This window comes from Somniosus microcephalus, chromosome 21, assembly GCF_052327205.1.
Source record: "Somniosus microcephalus isolate GS21.2 chromosome 21, FLI_Smic_1.0, whole genome shotgun sequence".
NCBI classification, from domain to species: Eukaryota; Metazoa; Chordata; class Chondrichthyes; order Squaliformes; family Somniosidae; genus Somniosus; species Somniosus microcephalus.
Genome location: NC_141007.1, coordinates 68091383 through 68112947, shown reverse-complemented (window position 1 = coordinate 68112947; position 21565 = coordinate 68091383). Strand labels below are relative to the sequence as shown.

Below are 21565 nucleotides of genomic sequence, written 5' to 3'. Positions count from 1 at the left end.
TTTTTAAATTTAAAAAATCTGTACCAATAATAAAAATCTGTACCAATAATGTTGCTTGCTCCTTTTCAAAACAAATTTCATGTTACAGAAATTCAAACACTGCATCTACCAGCTTTTGGCCTCTTGTAGATGCAGCATGGACAGTGCAGTTTGCAAACATGAAACCTATAACTTAACAACGGGACACTGCATAGATCAGACATTTATCCAAGAGCTTCCCCATGGCTCCCCTGGCCAAGGTATGGAGTACCTCAGCCATGCAAACCAGGAAGTTCCCAGATTTGATTCCTGGCCTTAGCTGTTCTCTACCAAGGCAAGGGCAAGAAAATCAGAACAATCAGGGACAACAAAAGACCATTGGCCTATTAAAATTAATCTCTCTTGGTACTGATTGTCAAACTTGGGCTGGGCCCATGATCTCATTTTTGTCCCCATCCAACCAAGCTCTACCAAAGTGATCTTAAAGCCTCTCATTTATATCTAACTACAGATAAATCTGCAAAACAAAAATGTCTCTTCTGCTTCCTTTCTGTTTGTCTCCACACGTCCCTTCACTTATATTTTTCTCTGCCCCCCTGCTTCATCTGCACTTGTTGCTTTCCTCCTTCTACGCACGTTCTCTGTTACACATTGTCCTTCACTTGTTTCCCTATTATTTTCATTTCCCTTTTAGTCCTCCCATTTCCCTCTTCTGATTTACCTCTTTCTTGCTCGGTCTCTTGCTTATCGCTACACACTGGGGGGGAGAGCAGACTGGAGGGGGAGCAGGATACTGGACAATGAGCTGGAGAGAATGGGTCAGCATCATTCAAGTTAAATTTACAGTGTAGATTCTGGTCCTCTCAGCCTGTTACATGACCCATCTGCATAGGCCTCATGCAAATATGAGGATGTGCTCAACACCAAGGAGGAAAATGTCTCTTCTATCGCAGCACTGAACTGTATCTTGAGCAACTCCAATGGCTTTTGCCACTATCGTGCCAGCATACTACTCTGAACATCTTATCTTTTGGGGGTGGTACAATTGACCGTGGCTCACTGGTAGCACTCTTGCCTCGGAGTAAGAAGGATGTGGGCTCAAGTCCCACTATAGTGCAGTGCTGAGAGTGTGCTGCACTGTCGGAGGTGCTGTCTTTCAGAGATGTTAAACCGAGGCCCCGTCTGTCCTCTCAGGTGGATGTAAAAGATTCCACGGTACTATTCGAAGAAGAGCAGGGAGGCCAATATTTATGCCGCAGTGTTCCATCCAATCCTCCAGGGTTGTCCTGGAGTCTCCATGACACCGACCGCTACGAGCATCCCATGAGGAAAAATTACTGGGGAATTTTAAAACAAATTGGTGTACACTTTTTTAATTTTCTTTAAACACTTTAGTTTATGAGTTATAAAAAATATTGGAGATGAGAAAAAAAGTCTGACTGGGCGGGGTGGTTGGTGGTCATGTGATAAAACCTCCTGGAATGCATCCAACCAGAGTTAGCAACCCAATTGTTTAAATCAAATGTCAGACTGCGGTGTGGTTTGGTGCCTATTCAGTATGGCAAAGGCGGCGGCAAATCCTCATTCCCACCCCGTCGCTCCTCTTTTGAAAATGATATTTTAAATCATGGGCCGTTCAAGCTTTTGGTCCTTGCATGCTACTAAACTGTGTACCATGGAGCCTTGGGCCTCATAAAAATTAAATCAAAGAATTTTTATATAGAAAAGAAAGAACTTGCATTTATATAGCACCTTTCATGACCTCAGGACATCCAAAAGCACTTTACAGCCAATAAAGTACTATTTTGAAGTGTAGTCACTGTTGTAATGTAGGAAATACTCCAGCCAATTTGTGCATAGCAAGCTCCCACAAACAGTAATGAGATAATGACCAGATAACCTGTTTTTTTAAGTGATGTTGTTGAGGGATAAATATTGGCCAGGGCACCGGGGATAACTCCACTGCTCTTCTTCAAAATAGTGTCGGGGGATCTTTTGCGTCCACCTGAGAGAGATGAAACCCTGGTTTAATGTCCCATCCAAAAGGTGGCACCTCCGACAGTGCAACATTCCCTCAGTATTGGCACCGGGAGTGCCAGCCTGGATTGTGTGCTCAAGTCTCTGGTGTGGGGCTTGAACCCACAACCTTCTGACTCAGGCTGCGAGAAGTAAAATCATTGGGGAATTTTTCCATTTTCTTTAAACACTTTTGTTTATTAGCTATTAAAGTATTGAAGATGGGGGAAAAGTCTGTTTGGGTGGGAAGGTTGGAGGCGGGAGGACATGTGATAAAACCTCCAACCAGAGTTGGCGACCCAACTGTGATTGAGTTTTTATTGAAACATCAAATGTGTGGTTTGGCGCCAATTCAAAGGCCGGCCAAGACTAGCAAATCCTCATTCGACCCCCTCCGGCCCTTTTTAAAATGATACCTTAAATCGCGGCGTATTCAAACTTTTGGTCCTTGTGGGCTACTAAACTGCGTACCTTGAAGCCTTAGGCCACATATAAAGTTTAAATCCATGTTCTATTAGTTTGTATATAGGAAAGAAAATAAAAAGAACCTGCATTTATATTGTGCCCTTCGGCACCAAGGGCATTCCAAACTACCAGTCCCACAAAATTCAAGCGGGTCAAAGCATCGAATAAGAAATATAAGCACAAGTGGAAAGAACAAGGTTGTTAGGATTGCCATATGTGGCCCCAACAATAGTTTGTATTTATAAAGCACCTTTAACATAGAGAATACCGCTATGGTGCTTGAGAGAGAGGAGGGAAAGCATTTTAAAAAAGGGTAAAGGATCAAACATCTGGCTCTAACGGGAGAGTTAAGAAAGGTTGCCAGAAGTCAGGTCAAGACGTTGGGTTTTGAGAAGGCTTTTAAAAATGGAGAGGAAGAGGCAGAGGGGTTTTGAGGAGGGAGTTGAAGAATAGAGCTGAGGTGGCTGAAGGCACACAGTAAACCACAGTTGGAGTTCCAGAAGGCACAGGAGGAGGTTGCAATAACAGGCAAGGAATTTGAACAGGAGAACCAGGATATTAAATTCAATGTACTGGGGGGAAAAGGGGCCAAAAATGAAGCGAAGAATGGAGTCATCGGATTTAGTGCGTGACCAGATGCCAGCTGCTGAGCTTTGGTCTCGAGGGGACAAAAGCGTAAATTTCAGTGGCGGTGGGGCAGAGGAGGACAGTGTTACAAAGGTGCAAGTAAGCGGTCTTGGAGATGGGTAGGACGTGGGGTTTGAAGTCTGGCTTGGAGTCAAACAGGGTGGCAAGGTTTTGCACGGTCTGGTTCAGTCTGAGCAAGAGCTGTAAAAAAAAAAAAAAATCAGCTTGGGTTTCCACTTCCGATTGCTCCCTGTGGAAGAGTGCATGTGATGGCCAGCTCCCCGCGGTCAAAAAGGCTGCTAACATTGTCCAGGCTCATTTACACATGAGGAATGACTCTGAGGGGAGGTACCAGAATTTAGGGAGAAGGGTGTGGGGGGGAAACTGGAAGAAAAAGAATAGAGAAAGACTGTTACCATTTCATTAAGGAAGTTTCAAGGAAGCTAATTTCCTGAGGCAGCTTTCTCCAACAAAGGCATGTGTTATAGTACACATTTTCTGTGTTTTAATCTTAAAACTAAATGTGCAGCTGACGTGATCAACAAAGTGACTGCATTTGAGAGTCACATTATTGCAGGCAGCTTGATATACAAGGTAATGCATTAAAAAGGCACACTAATTCACAACATTGTCATTTTACAAATAAGTTTCTACTTCTCTTTTATAGTGTGGGAAAAACTGTAGTGACAGTGTTCACGTCCTGATTTGGTGCGCAACTCAAGTTATTCAACAAATTTCAAAAATACATCGCATGCACAGTACTGTATTTGTTTTGCAACTTACCATCTGTATGCACTCCCACAATGAGGTAATCACCCATAGAACGTGCCTGCCTTAGCTGGTTGGAGTGGCCATAATGCACCATATCATAGCTGAAAGATAGATACACAAACAAATTACTGAATAATTCCCCACATTTTTAAGAAGAAACCTGCATAGAGCACAGGCTGCAGAGCAGTTCTCCATCTGTTCTCTTTCCTACTTTTGGTTAAAAGTTCATAAAAAAACCACATTTTTATATTCCTTCACTCACTTAAAGTTTTCAGATATTATTTTAGTTCTAGACATTCAATAAATGAAAAATATAGGATAGTCTGGAGTTCACATTTCTCTAAACATTCATCACTACCACGCTTTGATTGGGCAGCAAGACACTGGATTTGAAGCAAGAATTACTAAACCAGTATTTCCTTCTCAAATGGAATGTTAATTATGCTGCTGAACATGGGCCTATCAGTCTGAGATGGGGGGGGCGGGCGAAGAGATGGAGAGGGAAGAGGGGAAAAATTAAGGGGATGGGGTAGAGGGGAAGACAGGAAATGGGGGAAATTGGGGAGGGATAGTTTGCAATGATCAGTGAAGTTCTGCAGAAATCTGTTGTGTTCTCTGTTCACCCTATTCATAAACTACATGAATACAAGGCTGCTGTTGACACTAAACTTTAAGCTATGTGGTCATTGACAAATGCAAGAGACTGCTGGCATTCAAAGAGATATAGACCAATTAAACCAATGGGTTAAGGAATAGAACATTCCAATGTGAACATAAGCTGAAGTATACTGAAAAACTAAATGTATAAGGGCAAACCTCAAAATGCAAAAGAAAAATGGATTTTCTAAGAGCAAAATACTCTTCTGCAGACCATAGTCCGTTCAATAAATGTTTCCAGTCTCTATAAAGCAGCAATCCTCAAAGCGTATCAAATACTAGAATATATCTTTGGGACATTTGATTACAATTTGAAACAGGCTAAAACTGCTTATTGGCAAAGCTATACAGGTATTTGGAATATTGCACCCAATTTTGGGTACCAAGGCCTGGAAAGCAAAAAGGAGTAGGAAAGAAAGAAATTGCATTTATATAGCGTCATTCACGACCTCAGGATGTCCCAAAGCGCAGTGCAGCCAATGATCAGATCAGTAGATTGGTTCACACCACCATGTAATGAAACATACAGATTACTAAAAGATGGCACCTTCAAAAAGTCTAATTAAAAAAATATATAGATATAGTCCATTGCTGGTGCTAAGACAGATGATGTACTGTTTTACAGCAGGAGCATTATACTATGTCAGTGGTTCTCAAAGTTTTTTGGTTGAAGGACCCCTTTTCAAATGGATGAGTAATCACGGATTCTATCGTAACGTATTGTATTGTATCATGACGTACTGGATCGGATTGTGATGTATTGGATTGTATTGCATCATATCGTATTGGATTGTATCATATTGTATTGCATCGTAATGTATTGACTTAAGGCAGGCTTGTTCTTTTTGGCCATATTCTGACGCTGCAGCAGCCGGCGGGTAGTCAACAACAACAACAACAACTTGTATTTATGTCGGGACGGGATCTTTGTTTAGAGGCTCGGTTCCCAAACATCTGGCCCTGCGCTTTTCCGCCTCGGACTCCTGTTGCTGGTAGTGGCATTGCGGCCGCTCCTGGCCCACAGTCTTTTTCCCTCCCTCCTTTTCCTCTTCTTCCTGCAGCGCAGTCACAGCTGCCGCCATGATAAGCATTCACAGCCCCGTTCAGCAGCGCCTGGCTGCTCCGCACCGGCTCACTCTCCATCACCAACTGGGGGTTTTTCCACAGATCCCCTGGAAAGTCTCTATGGACCCCCAGGGGTTTACGGACCTCAGTTTGAGAACCACTGTACTATGTGATGCACAATGTATTACAGGAAACTTTGGTTTATCCGGAGGTTGTATGTCCGGAAACCTCGATCTAACGGCAGAAATCAGCAGCCGTTTTGTTAGGTTTTTTTTTTCTTCTCCTAGCATTTTTTTAAACAGTCAGTGTCTGGAAAGCCTCTCTGAAGCTGTTGCTAAGCTACAGAGGCGCTTCCAAGGTACGGGCCGACTGTTTACAAGCTGTTGCAAAGCAACAGTGTTTGTTGTCAGATACGGAGATGAAAACCTCCGTATCCTTCAACATTAGCGCTGGTCTGTCCGGAAGTTTTCATAGATCGGCATCACGCCGGTCCCGTCGGTGCCGGATATCGCGAAGTTTCCTGTAGTTGCTTTTCCCTTTAAGGTTACGAAGTGCAATTGCTGTAGTTGCAGCATTGAGGGCAATTAAAAGGTTAATTTCTCCAAGACTGATCTCAAGGTCAATTAGAGGATATTTTCTGTTGGTGAGGAAGTTTGATTGACAGATATCTGCAAATTCCCAACTTCTCTTCAATGTCGGACTTAAAAAAAAAGTGTGACAGACACATCTCATGAAAGATATTTCATGTCTGCAGCATAATTTTGCTAACCTGACTTGATCCTTTAAGTAAGGCCACTGGTCGTGTACTCCCAAAAGGGAAAGAGGCATAGGCCAGGGCAATTGGAGCTGCTTATAAACTCCTGGGGGGTCAGACAGCAATTGTAAGTGCCTGTAAATTTCTGATGCAGGTGCCGCAGACACAAGATTTCTTTCATATAACAATGACCAGTAGAAATTCAAATGATGGCAGTTTGTCCAAAGTTCACCATTTAAAAAAAATCCAAGTCACCCTTTATTCTGGTTATTTTTCTCCACTCTTGGTCCAAATGAAAAACAACCACTGTTGTAATGTTGTAATAAGTTTTCAGCAGTTTACCCTCTGCCACTCTATTTCAATAAATGTGGCCTTTATCTATTTAATTATGCAAAAGGTCACACGAATGATCATGTGCTCACAAATATTTATGGAATCTTTGGCACCAAGGCTACATGGCAATGAGGATTTTCTTGTTCAAGGCTTTCTCTTTTTACTCTCTCTCCTCTCAAGAAAGTATTCACAACTTTATTCTAAGTCACTGATTACAATTCATTATTAAATTATACAAATATCTATACATCTTTCTAGCTTACAGGGAATACTGATTTCTTCTATGAATACTAAGCTTTCCGAAGTTTTTAAATAAGCACAAGGATTTGTTTCATCAGTAAGGCAGAAAGACATTTCCAGCGTTCCACACCACCCCTCACAATTACAGCACATTAGGGGCAACAAAAAAAAACATTTCTCGTGGAAAGTTCAGGCCCATTATTTAAACTACCCAAATATGAGCTATCACACTTATTTATTCCATAGCTTGAAAATGTTTTAGTGACTGCAATTAGAATGTTTTCTAAGAATGGACCTTACACAAGATATTAAACATCATAGATAAAATGAATCCAGAACAGTACTGCAGGCTCTGCCAGAATACAAGAACAAGCGTGCATAGATTAAAACAGGTGAAAGGAAAATTTAGAACTAATGTCAGTAACATTTCTTCATGCAAAGTGTAATCAACTCTTGGAATAGTCTCCCAAGGAAAATGGAGGCAAAATATTACATTCACACAGTTACAGGACATAATTGAGATGTGGGAAGGGGTGAAGAAATGCAAGCATTCTGCCTGAATGTGCTAAAACAGGGCAAATGGCCTCTCATCTATCTTGTGATGCATAACTGAAGCATATATTCAGAGAAAACAAATGAAAAGTTTGTTTCAAGATTTGTAACTTTTTGTTACAGCTGGAGTTGAAAGTCAAAGATCTTGGGGGTTTTAGTAGACTCAGTACTCAACATATCCAACCACTGTGGGCCATATATAGATAGGATTACATGTACAAAGCTAATAAAATGCTGAACTATGTAGGCAAAACAGTGGCATACAAGTCAGATGAAGGCATGGTCAGAGTGTCTTGTGCTTTCCTCTGTGCACACCCTCAGTACTGTGTCCAGTTCTGGTCATCAAGACACAAGGGAGATAGTCAGCCCCTGGAAGTAGTTCAGATAAGAGCCACAAGGTGATCCCTAATATCAGAGGACTGAGTTGGAGAGCTTTTTCAGCCTCAAAAAGAGGTAACAGAGATGACCTCTCAGAAGCATACAAGATAGTGAACAGTACAGAAAAGTTCATTACAAAACAACTTCAAACTACACGAAAGTCCAGACTAATAAAAGACAAATTTAAGACCGATGTCAGGAAGTTTTGTTGTCACAAAAGGAGTGATTAACAGAAACAATGGGTGGAGACATACGAGCAGAAAAAGACCGACTAGACTATCTGCAGAAGAACTACAATGGGCTGAATTACATAGAATTTACAGCACAGAAACAGGCCATTCGGCCCAACAGGTCTATGATGCTCCTCCCACCCCTCTTCATCTAATCAGCATATCCTTCAATTTCTTTCTCCCTCACGTGCTTATTTAGCTTCCCCTTAAATGCATCTATGCTAATCGCCTCAACTACTGTATTCCTTACGATAGCGAGTGCCACAATTTTAACACTGTTTGAGTAAAGATGTTTCTCCTGGATTCCCTATTGGATTTATTGGTGTCTTACATTTATGGTCCCTAGTTTTGGTCTCCCCACAAGTGGAAACATCTCCTCTAAGTCTACCTTATCAAACCCCTTCATAATTTTAAAGACCTCTATTAGGTCACCCCTCAGCCTTCTCTTTTCTAGAGGAAAAAAAAGAGATCCAGCCTGATCTGATAAGTATAATCTCTCAGTTCTGGTATCATCTTTGTAAATCTTTTTTTACACCTTCTCCAGTGCCTCTATATCCTTTTTAATAATAAGACGACCAGCACTGTGCACAGTACTTGAAGCATGGTCTAACCAAGGTTTGATACAAATTTAACAATAACTTTTCTGCTTTTCAATTCTATCCCTCTAGAAATGAACCCAAATGCTTGTTTATGCTAGAATCTTTCACTTTTTACAAATAATGGCAAGGCAATCTAAAAAGTGATATATGACAGTTTTTTTCTTGAGCTTGAATGCCTTGAGCAACTGCATTGTTAAACTGAATGTACATACATTAGCAACTGGTACAATGAAATCAGGTTATTTCAGACATTTCCACAGTGACATTACTCACTATCACAATTGTAAAGTGCATAAATTAATTTTCTAAAACATTACTCTTCTACTCATATGCAGATGTCTTTTTCATGAAACAAAAATCATGTAAACGAAAAGTTCTTGAATGAGCCTCATTCTCCCTCAGAAATAAGAGCACCACAAAATTCAGATATCCCCATTTAGCAGCAGAGGAAGAGCTAGGCGAAGACACACACCGGAGCCATATGCAACCCAGACTTTACGCAAAGGGACAAATCTTATTACAAAGTCCTTTCTTCATTTCCTCACAAAATAGACTCAAATCTACACTAACTCACAGACAGAGGACTCTCAGTCCGCTGGCTGATCATAATTTACCCTTTCCACTAAAAAATAGCAATTTCAGAAGTAGCCTTAAGTTAATTGCCAGACATTCCCACTACCATAGCCATGTCCCCAGTAATATATCCACCAGGTTATCCAGTACTTCCCACTGTAATTTCTGATGCATCTGCTAGATAGGTCTCTCAGTCGTGAACAATGCACGACAAATAGATGAGCCCTTTTAAATTCTCCAACATTTACCCAAAGTTCAGTGATCTTTATTTTCAGACACACTTCACTACTTACTGATGCGTGAACCTTCCCTATGGGAAAATAAGAACTCCCAAATTCCTTTCTCCCAATGTAACACATTTATGATTCATCTTATCTTAGAACTACCATCATCAAGCACCTTACCTTTCCAATGCGAGTGATTTATGTGCATTTTTAAGTTTTCACACTCAAGTGTACTGTTGATGAAACAACAGAAAATGCTGGAAAAACTCAGCAGGCCAGGCAACATCCGTGGAGAGAGAAATAGAGTCAACGTTTCAGGTCGAAACCCTTCGTCAGGACTGAAAAAGCACAGGAAATGAAACTTTACTTCTACTTCTTCCAAGATAAGATGAATTATATTCAGAGTGTAATGGTACTATCTGTGCTAACAATTTACTTCCCCTTTCTGTGCACCTGCCTGTTTGGATTCCTAGTTGACATCTGTTTGAAAATGCTATCACTGAAAGAGGGGCGTAGAAGTATATTAACTTCTGCATATACCATATGGTGTTTTTGAGAAAGGCAGTTCTAATAATTTGACTTAGATCTGTGTCCACCTCTGTCATTAATCAAAAGAGATGGATGCATCTACCTTTGTGATTGAATAGTTGTGGATGCACTCACCCCCGCTCCACGTGTTTTTACTTCTTGCAATCTAGTACATTGTATTCGCTGCTCACGATGTGGTCTCCTCTACATTGGGGAGACCAAACGCAGATTGGGTGACCGCTTTGTGGAACACCTCCGTTCAGTCCATAGGGGTAACCCTGAGCTTCTGGTCGCCTGTCATTTTAATTCACCGCCCCATTCCCACTCAGACCTCACCGTCCTTGGCCTCTTGCATTGTTCCACGGAAACCCAGCGTAAGCTCGAGGAACAGCACCTCATCTTCCGATTAGGCACTTTGCAGCCTTCCGGGCTCAATATCGAGTTCAACAATTTCAGATCATAACCCCGGCCCCTATTACATTTTTACATATATTTTTTATCCACACCTGTGTTTTGGCCCTTCCCCCTTTTTCTCTCTCCCACATGGCAGCTGTCTCTCGTTCTGCCAGCGCATTTCACACCTAATCTAGAGCCGTCTTTTGTCTCCACTAGTCCTCTCACCATCTCGTCTCGTTTTGAATACCTCAATGTCTCTTCACTTCTCTTTTGTTCTCTCATCCCCATTTCCCAGCCCCCAAACTGGCCTTTTAATCTGTTTCACTTCCTGTGCTTTTTCAGTCCTGACGAAGGGTTTCGACCTGAAACGTTGACTCTATTTCTCTCTTCACGGATGTTGCCTGGCCTGCTGAGTTTTTCCAGCATTTGCTGTTGTTGTTTCGGATTTCCAGCATCTGCAGTATTTTGCTATCATACTGTTGATGAATGCTGACTGAGGGAACATTACCCCCCAGCTCAGAAACAATGCAATATGTAGTCATCCCAAGTCAGAAAACACATTGGCCTAGAAATTCAGTTGTTTGCGCCAGCCGCTAGCGCCTTAGGAGATGTGGGGCGCTAGGCGGCTAGCGGCCGGGCGCAGCGCGATCTGCGCCTCTCCCCAACTTCAGTAAAGATTTAGCGGCGGCGCAAAGCCTGACGTCATTTCATCGTGCAACGCCCTTTGTGCGCACCAAACCGGAAATTCAGTGGCGCCGGCCTATTGTGCGCCTGGCACCCCTAGCGACTGGTAGAGGGGAACGGTTCCCAATCGCTGCGGGGGGCGCTATTTAAAGGGGACTCCTCCTGCAGTATAAGTGGCAGCCATTTTGTGCCAATCCCTCTGTGTGAGAGACGGATATTTGGAGAGAGACAAAGGCTTTCTGCTTTGACTCAGCGCTCGCACAGGTACTTGTGGCTTCAGGCCAGAGCTTTGCACTTGGATTTCACTTTCAGTGCCATAGCCTTGAGTCGCCACATATAATGGGGGCTGCAATGGGTGGAAACGTTGGCTTTCTGCATTGCATTCAAAGGGATCAGAGACGCCGTGAGAGAGTGCCAGTCATGGCCAGACGGAGATTGGCCAACAGGCGTCGGCACAGGAGGCCTTACCCACCCAGGGTATACCGCCAGCAGTTCTCATAACTGAACATGTCTGAGGAGCAGTGTGTTCGGAGGATGCGATTCAGAAGGGAGGTGGTCACTGAGATCTGCCACCTGCTTCGCAGAGATCTGCAGCCACAGCTGAGGAGCAGGACGTCTCTGTCGGTGGCAGTGAAGGGGACGGTGGCTCTCAACTTCGATGCCACTGGCTCCTTCCAATCCGCTACTGGGGACATTGCCAACATCTCCCAGTTCGCGGAACATTGCTGCATCCGCCAGGTGAACAATGCCCTTTTCAGATGGAGACGTCAGTACATCTCCTTCCCCATGACCCTGGACAAGCAGCAAGAGCGTGCAATCGGATTTGGAAGAATAACGGGCTTCCCCATGGTTGAGGGCGTAGAACTGATGAACCAGCAATGGTCAGGCCTTGCTTCAGGGCTGCAGTGTGCAGGGCATGGCAGCCAAACAAGTCGACCCTTCCCCTTTAAGAGCTGACCGGCGCCAGCGTGTCTGCCTTCATTGAGCAACTCGCCGCACCTGTGCTGCGCCCGTCCTCGGTGTTAGCGCCCCGGATCGCCGGCTTAGCGCCTAATGATAGTCGTGCATCGCCTGCTTTAGCGCAGCAGCAACCTCTTGGGGCGATGCAACTGAATATCGGCGAAGTTGCGCCGGGCGCAAACTTTAGCGGCCGCCCGGCTGTAGCGCCCCAAACGTGGCTATACTGAATTTCTAGGCCATTGTGTTAGCAACGCGACTCTACTGTGCTCAAACATGATTGCTGACTAAATTATTTAGACCGTCACAAATAATAAGCAAAATTTGTTTATGAAGATATGTAAATAGCATAGCTTAATCTGGAAAAATTGTGCATGTGTTCAGTTCATAAATATTTTTCATTACCAAATTTCTCCCCTTCTCCGATGAACAACAACTTATTTATATAGCGTCTTTAACCTAATAAAACACCCCAAGGCGCTTCACAGAAGAGTTATTAAAAACAAATTTGACACCGAGCCATATAAGATGTTAGGGCAGGTGACCAAGATGGTCGAAGAGGTAGGTTTTAAGGAGCGTCTTAAAGCAGGAAAGAGAAGTGGAGAGGCCGAGAGATTTAGGGAGGGAATTCTAGAGATTAGGACCTGAAGACACGACCGCCAATGGTGGAGCATTTAAAATCGGGGGTGTTCAAAAGGCCAGAATAGGCGGAGCGAAGAGGTCTAGGAGGAATTATAGGGTTGGAGGAGATTACAGAGATAAGGAGGGGCGAGGCCATGGAGGGATCTGAAAACAAGGATGACAATTTTTAAATCGAGGCGTTGATTAATTGGGAACCAATGTAGGTCAGCAAGCACAGGGGAGATGGGTGAGTGGGACTTGGTGCGAGTTAGCACACGGGCAGAGTTCTGGATGACCTCAAGTTTATGGAAGGTAGAACTAAGGAGGCTGGCCAGGAGTGCATTGGAATAGTCAAGTCTAGAGGTGATAAAGGCATGGAAGAGGGTTTCAGCAGCAGATAAGTTGAGGTAAGAGTACGAGCGATATTACAAAAGGTGGAAATGGGCAGTCTTAGTGATAGAACAGATATGAGGTAGGAAGCTCAATTCGCAATCAAATATGACACCAAGGCATTGAATCTTTGCTCGGATTCCATAGGATGCCCGTCAGTACCTTGCTCAATTGGCTATTATTCAAGTGTCAACAGACTATTCAACCACTGGCTGCATTATAACGGAGCCTAATCCTGTCCTAAATGGCCATCCACACAAACACTTCCAGCAGGGATTGCTGGCCAATTTTACCATCTTAACTTAGGGCTACAGAAGGTAATTACAACATTTCTATTGCCAATTAAGTACAGACCAAGGATTGAACCTGAGACTTTCCAAGTTTTATAGCTCAGTGACTGCCTAAAAATGGTAACTACACTTCTAAAGTAACTCATTGCCCGTGAAATTTTTTGGAACAGTCCCAGGATATGGAAGGCACAATATGAATAAAAATTCTCTTTTCCTTTAGTCACAGGTTAAACTCACCAAGAAATTGGATGTGATAAGTTCACAACTGAAGTGAACATTTAGATTCATTTTTTTTCCTGTCCTGAACATGTTGACTCTCACTGGGGTACGGTTCCACAAACATATGAAATGGGTGAGAAAAGACCAGCAGGCCCATTGAGCCAACCTCATCCAAACAACAGTGTAACAATTGTAGTCACCGCTACCCAAGCAGATATCAGCAAATTCAGAAGTTGGGGGATAGAACCTGGAACCTTCCTCCTGTCTATATGACTCGGTACCAGGCAGCAACATTACTCATAAAAGTAAGGCTATGGGGGGGGGGGGGGGGGGGGGGGGGGGGCGGGTTGTGAAGGAGTTGATATACTTGATTAATTTGGAAGGCACCTTGGATGGGTAGAAATATTTTTATTGTATGTGCACTTTACTTTCCATATATCTTTGAAAACTATTAATCATTGGACTGCTGATTCAAGCTACCAAACAGAAGCAATTCTGATGCCAAGTTGAAATTTTCCATAATACACTTCTATTGGCCATAACGTACTGACATCCGATGGATAATCAATGGCAACAAGCTGATGTGCAACAGGAGAACACCTAGACGTCTATACGTGGCCACTTCCACTATAAATCAGTTCTACACACTTGCCCTTCAATTAGGTGAAGATTTGTCAAAAAAAATTACAAATAATGCTTTGGGATACATTTAAAACACCTATCTTTAGCTATCTCACAGTACAATGCATCTTTCCCAGACAGTATGCATGGCGTAACAGCAGATTCATTGCAATAAAAATGTGGGTGGGGTGGGGAAAGAGAGCTAAAAAGCAGTAAGGGAAACAATGGTCAAATTGGAGACGACTAGGCTTAGATTAATTTGACCATCAATTTTGATGTTCATCATTTTATGATTTTGACATTTACTGGTATAGCAACATCATCAGGACAAAATGAACTATAATTTGAAAAACTTCAAATTAGCATTCAGTATTGTGGTCTTTATAAAATATGCTTGACACTGAGTAATCAAAAGTTTATTACAAAACATCATGATCACTAACCTTCTTAATGGAATCATCACCCATCAAGAACACAAAGTGCTGTGATAACAAATGCCCACCCTGTAAGCACAAGAACTAATTATGGCATTGTGGCAAAGCCACCAAGAGACTCTTGCAGTAATGTATATAATTGCCTTTAACAGGGGTTTGTTACCTTTAAATGTTTGCTCTGTATAAATAGCGCGGGTTCGGTAAAATGTCGATCCAGCGCGATGACGTCATCACGCAGGTCACGTGACGTTCCCAACGGTGGGAAACGTGATGACGTCATGATGTCAGAGGGGAGAGGCGTGTCCTTTCAGTCCTCGTGGAACCAAGTATTGTACAGACCTGTTTAGAGTTTCTCCTGCGTTTTTGTTTGTAACTTTTACCAGTGCATTAAACCACGTTTGGTTAACTGCTAGTTTCAATCTCAGTACTTTCGTTAGGAGTTGAGAACTCCTACAGCATAATAAAATTCCCATACTATTGATCATATCTATCTGCTTTCTCACGCTACAGAACATAGTTGTAAACTGCTCGAACTTTGTTCTTCTGGTCTAACAACGTCATCTGAACTTTGTGATTAGTTTACAGCATTGAAATCACACTTGGGTATCGAACCTTCTAGATTGATTTGTATATTAAGAAAACTGCTTCTTCGATATACAGTTTCTTCAAAAGCAGCCCTATGTGAAAAAGATGTCCACTTGATTAGAATACTGATCAAAATGTATTTTGTACACATGTATATATCTTGTACCAGACTAAGCTGACATATTAGAGGCATTTAAATTAAAGTATAAGCCAAAATTCAGTTACGATTAGGATACTTGGAAAGTTAACCCACTCCGGTATGATTTGGACAGGTTGGGTGATTGGGCAGATGCAGTATAACGTGGATAAATGCGAGGTTATCCACTTTGGTTGGAAAAACAGGAAGGCAAATTATTATCTGAATGGCAATAGATTGGGAGAAGGGGAAGTGCAAAGAGACCTGGGTGTCCTTGTACACCAGTCGCTGAAGGTAAGCATGCAAGTGCAGCATGTGGTTAAGAAGGCAAATGGTGTGTTGGCCTTCATAGCGAGAGGATTCGAGTACAGGAGCAAGGATGTCTTGCTGCAGTTGTACAGGGCCTTGGTGAGACCACACCTTGAGTATTGTGTGCAGTTTTGGTCGCCTTATCTGAGGAAGGACGTTCTTGCCATGGAGGGAGTGCAGCGAAGATTCACCAGGCTGATACCTGGGATGGCAGGAATGACGTATGAAGAGAGATTGGGTTGATTGGGCTTATACTCGCTGGAGTTCAGAAGAATGAGAGGGGATCTCATTGAAACTTATAAAATTCTAACAGGACTAGACAGACTAGATGCAGGAAGGATGTTCCCAATGGCGGGTGAGTCCAGAACCAGGGGTCACAGTCTAAGGATAAGGGGTAAGCCATTTAGGACAGAGATGAGGAAGAATTTCTTCACCCAGAGAGTGGTGAACCTGTGGAATTCTCTACCACACAAGGGAGTTGAGGCCAATTCATTAAATATATTCAAGAAAGAGTTGGATATATTTCTTAAGGCTAAAGGGATCAAGGGATATGGGGAGAAAGCAGGGACCGGGTACTGAATTTGGATGATCAGCCATTAAATGGCAGAGCAGGCTCGAGGGGCCGAATGGCCTGCTCCTATCTTCTATGTTTCTATACTAAACAAACACTGTATACATTTATAACTGTAGTATGAGTTTGGTGTCATTCTTGTAGCTTAACCATTAAAGTCCAATAGTTTGGTTGGCTGTTTTTTAAATCCTCTCTCTTCACTAGTGACAACACAATGTTAATATGCAGGGCCAATATTAATGCGGACTTCAATAATTTCTCCTTAAGCTCACAAAGTAAAAGAAATGTCCGCCGAATGTGTTAAGTTTCCCGTGTCAATCCACTTTTGGTAATGTAATGCCAATTGAATGTTTGGTTAGTCATTAGCCTGCAGCTCATTTTTACTTGCTCTCCTTCAAAGCTACTTTCTACAGGCTGTGCAACAGTAGATGAAAACAAAAGGCTGATGCATTGAAGCTATAAATAAACCTAAACAGGAGATCACTTTTTCCTCATCCCTGCCTCATCAGTTGATAAACAGAATATATGTTTAACTGAAGCGGAGAGATTGCCCGTTTTTAAATTTAGAGATATTTGAAACCCAAGAGGAAATTGGTGTTGAAAGTATTTCCTGCCTGTAGATACGCACTTAATTATGTTAGTCAAAGAAACCATTTAGAATTTTATAAATTTTTCTAATTGCTGTCAAGCAGCATTCTGGAGGAATCACTTATTTACTGTGCTAAAGGAACATTGCTACAATTCAATTTAATGTCACCATTGCTCAGATCATGCTAGATCTGATTTACAATATCACTGTAGATTCCACGGTGACTGAAAACATGTTACAGCCTGCATTCACACGCATATGTTGCGCTTACGCAAGAGACAGCAATTTTCATGGAAGGGTTAAGAAAAAAAATTATACACAACTTGCACTAGAAATGTATGCCCCAGTTTAGAGCTAAATGTGTGAGCCTGTGTGTGTGTGTTGGGGATGTGGAAACAGCAAACAGCATGCAATGCAGATGTTAACCGAATCTACATCATAGAGAAGTGTAGACCCATTACAGAACTTCCCTACTTGCAGTCTCTCTAAAATAATAGCTTAGTGGATTATAATTAGTACAAAGTATTGCACTGACATAATTTCGACACTTTTGTAACATCATGAATTGGACATATCTTCCCCCGCTCCAATGAAAGCACATGTTGTTTTATTCAAAATAACTTTTCTTTTAGTCTTGCCTTTTTATCGCAAATTTTTGTGTTCATAAGAAGGTTAGCCCGATTTTTATCCAATTTTAGTTCTAGGCTTAAATGTTGTAACTGTTGTTTCACTTTTTACATAACCACAAAAATGTCAAGAAATAATAAACTGGTCCTTGAATGACAACTAAGGCTTTATTCATCAGTTTCAATTTCTAACACGTTTCAAAAGTTGTGGACTACTAATGAGTATTGCTCGTCTTCGAAATAGTTGCAGTTTCATCATAACCTTGAATTCTTTTTTTACTTGTACATTTCATGAGACACGTTGTCTTGGCTTTAGTCTCACTGATTAAAAGCACTTATTGTAGTCAACTAAGATGCTGCAAGACAGATACTGTAACTGATAAGAGAACATGTGAAGTTACTCCCAATTTGACTCTGAGTTTGTTTAGTTTTCTACAAACTAATGATGCACATGAAGAGGTCAGGTTGGAAACCTGTAGCTCCATCTGAACCAAATGTAGGCAGTACATACTGAAGCTCATCCTAAACACAAATTGTAATGCAGGTGTAATTACCATAGTTTGTTTAAAGTTAAAATTGAAGTCACATTTTGCTACTTTTTAAGTTTAATAACTAGGGGCAAGAAACATTTTGCACGAATAATGGGGCAGTAATTCCGTTCCAAACGCGTGAGTACGGTCGGGGTACTCACGCGTCTGGCCGGAGGAAATGCCGGTTTTCAGCATGCACAGCGCATGCGCTGAAAACCGGCATTTCCTCTCCTCTAACCCAAGAGGTGAAGAGGCTAGCGCGTGCGCTGTAGGGGGCAGCGCGTGCGTCTTGGATTTCCTCTGTTTTGGGGGATTTGCGCATGTGTAAAGGCCTCCGGTCTTTACGCTTGTAAAAAGCACACGTAAGTATTTATTTTTACAGGTAAGTGGTGTTTTAGTGCAATTTAGAATTATTTTTTTCCACAGGTTTATTATTTTAAAGAATCTACAATAGGGTAAGTTTAGTTTGAGACCCTTTTTATTAAAAAAATTTTTTTTTCAAAAAATAAAATTATTGTTTAAATTATTTTTTTAAACTTATTTATACTTAATTTAATGATTGGGATGTTTTTTAAATTTTTATTTAAAGTTTAAAAATAGTGTTTTGGGCCCCCGTAGTTTTCATGAGTTTGACAGTTCTTACTCTCAAACTCACGAATGAACCTTCCCCTCCCCTGATTGGTTGTACAGTGCTCACCTGATCCCAGCCGGCACATCGCACTAACTACGCCGCTGGATCAGGTAAGCACTGCGCGCCGACAGCTGAACCGGGCCTGTGACAGGAAATGCAAGCAGGCGCGGGCTTCAGATGTCAGCGCGCAGGGCAAGTGCAGATCGGGGGCTTGCACGCGCGGCAAGCACCCGATCCTAATTTCAGGGCCATTATTTATAACTAGAATGCCAAGTTCCTCCAATAGCTCAACTGGTTAAACCAGTGAATGTGACCAGGAATATCCCACATTCGATCCTTGGTCTGTGCTAAGCTGATCTTAGCAGGGGATTACCATTGATTTGAATGTGCTGGCGTGTTTGTGGAAAAATATGCCAGAGTTCCTGCTTCTGTTAGCCATGCAGCGATCACCGCTGCCCCCCCCCCCCCCAACCACCCCACCCCACGCCATCCCCCAAGCGAACACATCCCGTGTGCAGTCTCCAGCCCAAGTGAACACATCCCGTGTGCAGTCTCCAGCCCGAGTGAACACATCCCGTGCGCAGTCTCCAGCCCGAGTGAACACATCCCGTGCGCAGTCTCTCTCCCCCAACCACCCCAATCCCCACGAGTCCATTGTGTACACAATCCATCCCTCTACCAATCCATCACACTTGAAATTAAACTCTTCACCTTTAGTAAAATAAAGTCATCTCGTTGAAAAGTCACCCTGATCCAGGGACAGTTTATTCTGCAGCGCAACCACTGGGCTGGTTCAAGGGTGAGGGGCGTACATTCATTCTGCAACACCAGTTGTCTAATGGTCACATTTCACAGATTTTACAGCACAGAAACAGACAGCTGATGTTTATGCTCCACACGAACCTACTCCCACTGTATTTACTACATTTAACACCATCAACACATCCTTCTGTTCTTTTCTCCCTCGTGTAAAAAGATAAAAAAAACTTGCATTTCTATAGGACCTTTCACAACCTCAGGACGTCCCAAAGCGCTTCGCAGCCAATGAAGAACTTTTTGAATGAAGCATGGTCACTGTTGTAATGTGGGAAACGCGGCAGCCAATTTGCGCATAGCAAACAGCAATGAGATAATGACCAGGTAATCTGTTTTTGTTATGTTGGTTAAGGGATAAATATTGACCAGCACACCGGGGAATAACTCCCCTGCTCTTCTTCGAAATAGTGCCATGGGATCTTTTACATCCACCGGAGAGCAGACGGAGCCTCTGTTTAACGTCTCATCCGAAAGACAGCACCTCCGACAGTGCGGCACTCCCTCAGCACTGCCCCTGGGAGAGTGCCAGCCTGGATTGTGTGTTTATCCAGCTTCCCTTTAAATGCACCTGTACGATTGACCTCCATCAATCCGTGTTTCAGCGAGTCCTCTGGAGCACTAACACAACTCATCAAAAATATCATGGGAACCAGGGACCTGATCCCGGGGCCACCACAGATCATATTTCTGACAGGCCTTTTTGCTGCACAGATTGGCAATGCAAGGTGTGTGTCACTACGACGCCCTGAAATGCCAAGAGCTGACCATAAAGAAGAATACCCTCAGTCAACTAGTCCTGGGACTCAATAAAGTAACTAATAACAATACTAACAATAACCAGCCCCAGGACAGTGACAGGGTAACACAAAGAATTCGACCCAACACAATCGTCGCTAAGCAAAAGGAAAAATATCTGTCATATTGGGCAGAAACAACAAAAACCCAAAGCAAACTCAATTGCTACTTGGCCCTAAACAGACAATACAACATAGCTGATTACCTGACCATGGTAAAGGATAACAAACTGAGAAGAACCTTGACAAGGTACAGACTTAGCGAACATAGCCTAGCGATCGAAAAAAGCAGACACAGGCAGACCAGGCTGCCAAGAGAAGACAGGATATGCTCTCACTGCAGTCAGGGAGCAGTTGAGACAGAGATGCACTTCCTCACAGCCTGTGGAAAATATCAGGGCATCAGAGAGAATTTCTATCAAAAATTCTCACAAATATGCCCTGAATTCAGAAATCTGACTGACAACCAAAAACTCCCATTCCTACTGGGGGAGGAGAGAAGCTGTGTAACACTGGCGGCACACTATGTTACAGCTTGCCATGAACAGAGGGACAACCAGTAAACTAAGACAAGAATATATATAAACAAGGCGAAAATATATTTATAAACTCAGGGATATACCTGTTTATACACTGTATGAATGGAACCGCGTTTATGTGTTCAACCATAAATGTATTTTGATGCTTTGGCAACATAAGATGTACCTTATCATGCCAATAAAGCGATTTGTATTGTATTGTATTGTATTGTGTGTGTCGCCACGATTAGTCCCAGCATTTATTTGGAAACAAACATTTAAAATAGATCGCAGGAGTGACAGGGAGAAAACTTTGTTTAATTCCTGCGTGAGGGGGGTTTAAAGGGACGAGCATTTAAAAGGTGTGTGTGTGTGGGGTGGGGGGGGAGTAGACTCACATTTAAAAGGGGAGGGAGAATAACCTATTTATTCATTAAAAAAAAGGTTAATTAGAACGAAAAAAAAACCCGCGTCAAGGGTTGGAATGGAGGCCTCCCGTCTCAGCTTATGCCGGCTCCCTCACTCACCAGCCATCGCACCAGACCCTCACCATCCGCTTCCTCTTCTCGGGGGAGCCGTTGTCGGGAGAGGTCACACCGTTTTTGATCATTGCCGCCGGTTGGATGGGCTGGAGCTGTGGGTTAAAGCTGACAGGACGAGGACGGGGATCGGGAAGCTCTCTCTCGGTCTCTGTTTCTCTCTCTGTGTCTCTGTCGCCCGCTCGAGCTCACTATAGGCGCCGCAGCTCGCGCTCCCCTCGCCTGACGTCGGCGCCGGCTCGGGCCACCCGCTCTCGGCCAATCAGGCGCTCAGCCGGCCGCCGGAAATGACATCGTCGGGAGCCGCGGCCGTTGGAG

The 21565-nt window shown here is 42.9% G+C and overlaps 1 protein-coding gene across 2 annotated transcripts in view; it reads right to left on the bottom strand.

Annotated features, from left to right (window-relative positions):
- The window catches only part of pcyt2 (phosphate cytidylyltransferase 2, ethanolamine), a 57353-nt gene extending 35843 nt beyond the window's left edge, over window positions 1-21510 (bottom strand). For both annotated transcript variants that reach the window (XM_085963847.1, XM_085963848.1), the window contains exons 1-2: window positions 21236-21510; window positions 3871-3959 (exon numbers count right to left, since the gene is read on the bottom strand). In XM_085963847.1, the coding sequence (XP_085819973.1) occupies window positions 3871-3959; window positions 21236-21318 (172 nt within the window). In that variant the 5' untranslated portion in view covers window positions 21319-21510. The remainder of the gene's footprint in view (window positions 1-3870; window positions 3960-21235) is intronic.
- Between the last annotated feature and the right edge of the window lie 55 nt (window positions 21511-21565).